General features: G+C 39.1%; 1 protein-coding gene across 1 annotated transcript in view; it reads right to left on the minus strand.

Annotated features, from left to right (window-relative positions):
- The window catches only part of LOC107661776 (leucine--tRNA ligase, cytoplasmic-like), a 25024-nt gene that overhangs the window by 5355 nt on the left and 15712 nt on the right, over positions 1-3957 (minus strand). Inside the window, exon 24 of the mRNA XM_016451544.1 lies at positions 3775-3915. Coding sequence (XP_016307030.1) covers positions 3775-3915 — 141 coding nt within the window. The remainder of the gene's footprint in view (positions 1-3774; positions 3916-3957) is intronic.

Raw genomic sequence — 3957 nt, forward strand, 5'->3', positions numbered from 1 at the left:
GAGTTTTGAGCAGTGTAGAGTAGCACTTGTTGTTTGTCATTTCTCCGATCACAAATGCAGACATGGTTTTATGTTTACGCAGTGCGATGCAACGCAACATGTAAAAAGACAGTATAAGTCATTATAATCCATAATTATGTCCTCACTGGATGCAACAAATGCCTCGTTTATAATGGGTTTTAATGTTTTTATTTCGTTGCTCCGGCCGGGACAAGGCATTACAATATGGTAAGGCGCGTAACATTTCCGTCACACGCTTGAGGTATTCGGCCAATCAGAGCACACCTCGCTTTTCAGACCGATGAGCTTTGTAAAAATCGATGCCTTTCAGAAAGGCGGGGCATAGAGGAGAAACAATAATGTACAGTATGTGGAAAATAATGTTTTTTTTAACCTTAAACAGCATAAACACATTTCATTACACCAAATACACAAAATAATGTTCTTTTTAGCAGCATCATATGACCCCTTTGAAAGTATACTTTAAATCTATAAATTGAACCCTAGCCTTACTTTTATATCCAGTTTTATATTCTTATTTTTATATCCAGTTACCACCAGTACAGTTTCCTTCACAGTCTAAAACCTTCTAAAACACATCAGCACAACAACTCCTTATTCAAAGCGACATCCATTACCACATGGTCCCAACAACAGGACTGAGAAAAGCCTCCCTCCTCTGAGCTTTGACTCATAACGCTTACATAAGCCTCAGCATAGGTAGAAACAGACTGTAGGGAAACCGTCCCATGTTAAAAGCGAGGGATAATGCACTACTCTTCTGTCAGGGGAGGTCTGGGACAGCGCTGGACTCACTCTATATGACAGCTGTCGACTTGCTTCATTCTTAATGTCAGTTATGTTTGGGTGGGGTTGGGCAGCATGCTGGACTGCTGGTGTCTGGAGGTGCGAGATCTCTGTCTAATAGCTTAATGTTACAAGGATTTTATGAATAGTGCTACAAATTTCAAGTACAACCCCAACGTGTAGCTACCATAAAGTAACCTAACTGAAAATCTTCATAAATTACTCAAACTTTAATGTTGAGGTAGCAGGGTTTAGGGTTTTGAACATCACATTTAACACTAGTTGCTATGCAACCATGCATTCAATCCAAGAAATTAGCTACTGACCTTTCCTGAGTGCAAAGTTTGGTGAATTCTCATCATAGAGATAAAAAGTTTGAACCATTAAAATTGTGTATTATTATATTAATTATTATAAATATAGCTGCAAGCAGCAATTACAGGACCAAGCACAACAGTGCAGATATGCTGCAACTTGCGCACTATTTTAAAGAGTCACCAGAAATATGATTTCAGAATAAACGGTTCAACAGAAATTGGCAAACATAGCCAATTTCGGCCACTAGGAGGTGCAGTTCCTAAAGTTCAGAGGGACCCTAAAAACTGTTACACAACATGCCGACAACCGGACCATCATTGAGCGTCTGTCAGCCCAGTTTTTGCCCTTGACTTTACGGCTGATTCAACATGTTGAAATGTCGTCGTCGCTGTCATGAGAGATTACTGTGATTGGCTTTTCGATGCGATGGCACTTGTCAATATGTCAATATGGCACTTTAGGGCTGGGCGATAAAACTATAATTATTGCTTAAAATATGTATGATATATATGTATAATATAAATATAAATGATATAAATATAGAAACAGCCGTACTCTGCTTGTTTCCAAATCCTTTGGAAACTTTGCTTCCTTTGCTCCCGTTAACAAACGTTGGTTTTCACGAGACTCATTGGCGCATGCGCAGCACTGACCTCATACCTCATCCGCCCGGAACTGCTTCCAGTGTACAACAGTGAGCGCAAGCTAGATTAAAGTGATTATTACGGTTTGAATATGGATATTTTTCTTACAAAAACGCATCGATTCGCTACAGAAGGCCTTTGTTCACCCCCCGGAGCCGTGTGAGACACCTTTTTTTCAATTTTTTTATGGATGGGCACATTTTATTTAACTGCTTTGGAAAAGTCATATACACCTAGGATGACTTGAGGGTGAGTAATTTATGGGCTAATTTTCATTTTTGGGTAAACTAACCCTTTAAGGAAACTTACCAAGTTTCACTGCAATATGCAAAGCTTTGCCAAAACACTTTAATTTCCTGACTGGTTCCCTCACTGTCAACTTGTTGACAAGCTGGTATGTTACATGTGAATTTGGTTAAGGATCCCATGAACACTGTTGTTAAGAACATTTTACTCTGCATGGCCCAGGAGAACTTAGGAGAACAGACACTTGACTAATTAATGTAATGACAAAATAAGAAAGAAAACACATGGCAACATGTCAAACAAACAAAAAAAACTTATTACATTGTGGTGATATTGTATAGTGGGAACCCTAGTGGTTTTCATTTCTAATAGAGTGATGAGGGTAGGGTTGGGAAAATAAATCGATGCATCGCGAATCGATAAATGATTCAGCATTGTTTCTTTGATTTTCTGAATGCATCGCAAATCTTTCTCGAGTCGATTCTGAGCTTAGTTTTGAACAGCAGATAGAACTGCATGCTTTAGAAACAGCAGTACTCTGCTTGTTTCCAAATCCTTACACACACTTGAACCTAAAATAATCATACATAAACTTTGAAAAGTTTGAAGCGAATTACAAGGATGTTCACAGTGGGCTGTGTTTATATTAGGGATGCACAATATTATCGGAACGATATCGGAATCGTCCGATAATGGCTTAAAATGTAAACATTGGCATCGGCCTGTTATGAAAAATTAAGCCGATATGCCTTGCCGATAAAACGAATAGCTCACATGTGCTCAGGGTGTGCTAGCGGTAAGATCACATCAGCAGTGTGGTCATTCTTGAAGCGAACATTTGCTTGAATTATGATTAGCTTGACTGTTTTGGAATGCTGTATTTAATTTAAGAATGCACGTACAGAATAACACGTCCGGTGAGCTGTATTATAAACAGTCACTAATACGTGCAGTAGCAGCGGCTACAGCCTCCCCCGGGTCCTAATGCCCGTCCGGTAAGGCATTTTATTTACTTAGGGGGCGCTGTTGGCCTACTTGTAATAAAATGAAAGTAAAATACACAAAATAGCATTAAGATTGTGTTTCTGATTAAATAAAGCAGTAATCAATGCCATAAAATCACGCGTATGCTTTGATTTAAAGGTCAGAAGCTATAGCTTACATGAATAAAAATCAAACATGACACTTGTAAATGAAATAATTTTATATACAGATATATTCATTAAAGTGAAATATACTTTTTTTTCAAAGGGATTATGAAAACTTAAATACAAGGACCTCTAAAAGATTTTCAAAGTTTTTACAACTCTTTTGCTTTAGACCATCTACAAATCTTAGTGCTGTGGATCGCCAGATCGGCTTTCACCGTGGACGAAGTGGCGTCCAGCCCGGGGACGTCACATGCTCTTCAGCGCTCTTCTTCATGAGCATTTGAGTGTGCGGATAAAAAGTAGATTAGAGCGCCATCTGCAGTTAAAATCTAAGCTCAGAATCGATTCCATAGAGAATCGCGATGCATTCGGAAGATCTCAGAATCAATCCACGAATCGATTCTGCATCGATTTATCGTCTCAGCCCTAGATGAGGGATGATGCATTTTTGTAGGCCAAAACCCAGAAACAAGTTAGCCTTTTAGCACTTTCATTCCATCTTCCTGAAGACAATGTTTTATTTTACATTGGGTTTTTGGTCTGCCGATTCAATTTAGACATATTTCAAAACTAGAAAATGTGTGAATTAAAGTGTGGTCAATCCATACCTTGCCCTTGGCCGGTTGTGTGTAAGCTTTCAGGCGAAGACGGAGGTCATGGGCAGTGTCCATCAAATACTGTGAGGATCGAATCAAGATCTCATCCACTGGACCGGCTGTAGGCCAGCGAGCCTTCATTATAGAACTGCTCTGTATGGAGAGAAAATAAAATGTGTTAACTGTGCAGCTCAG

This window comes from Sinocyclocheilus anshuiensis, unplaced genomic scaffold, assembly GCF_001515605.1.
Source record: "Sinocyclocheilus anshuiensis isolate Anshui unplaced genomic scaffold, SAMN03320099.WGS_v1.1 scaffold207, whole genome shotgun sequence".
NCBI classification, from domain to species: domain Eukaryota; kingdom Metazoa; phylum Chordata; class Actinopteri; order Cypriniformes; family Cyprinidae; genus Sinocyclocheilus; species Sinocyclocheilus anshuiensis.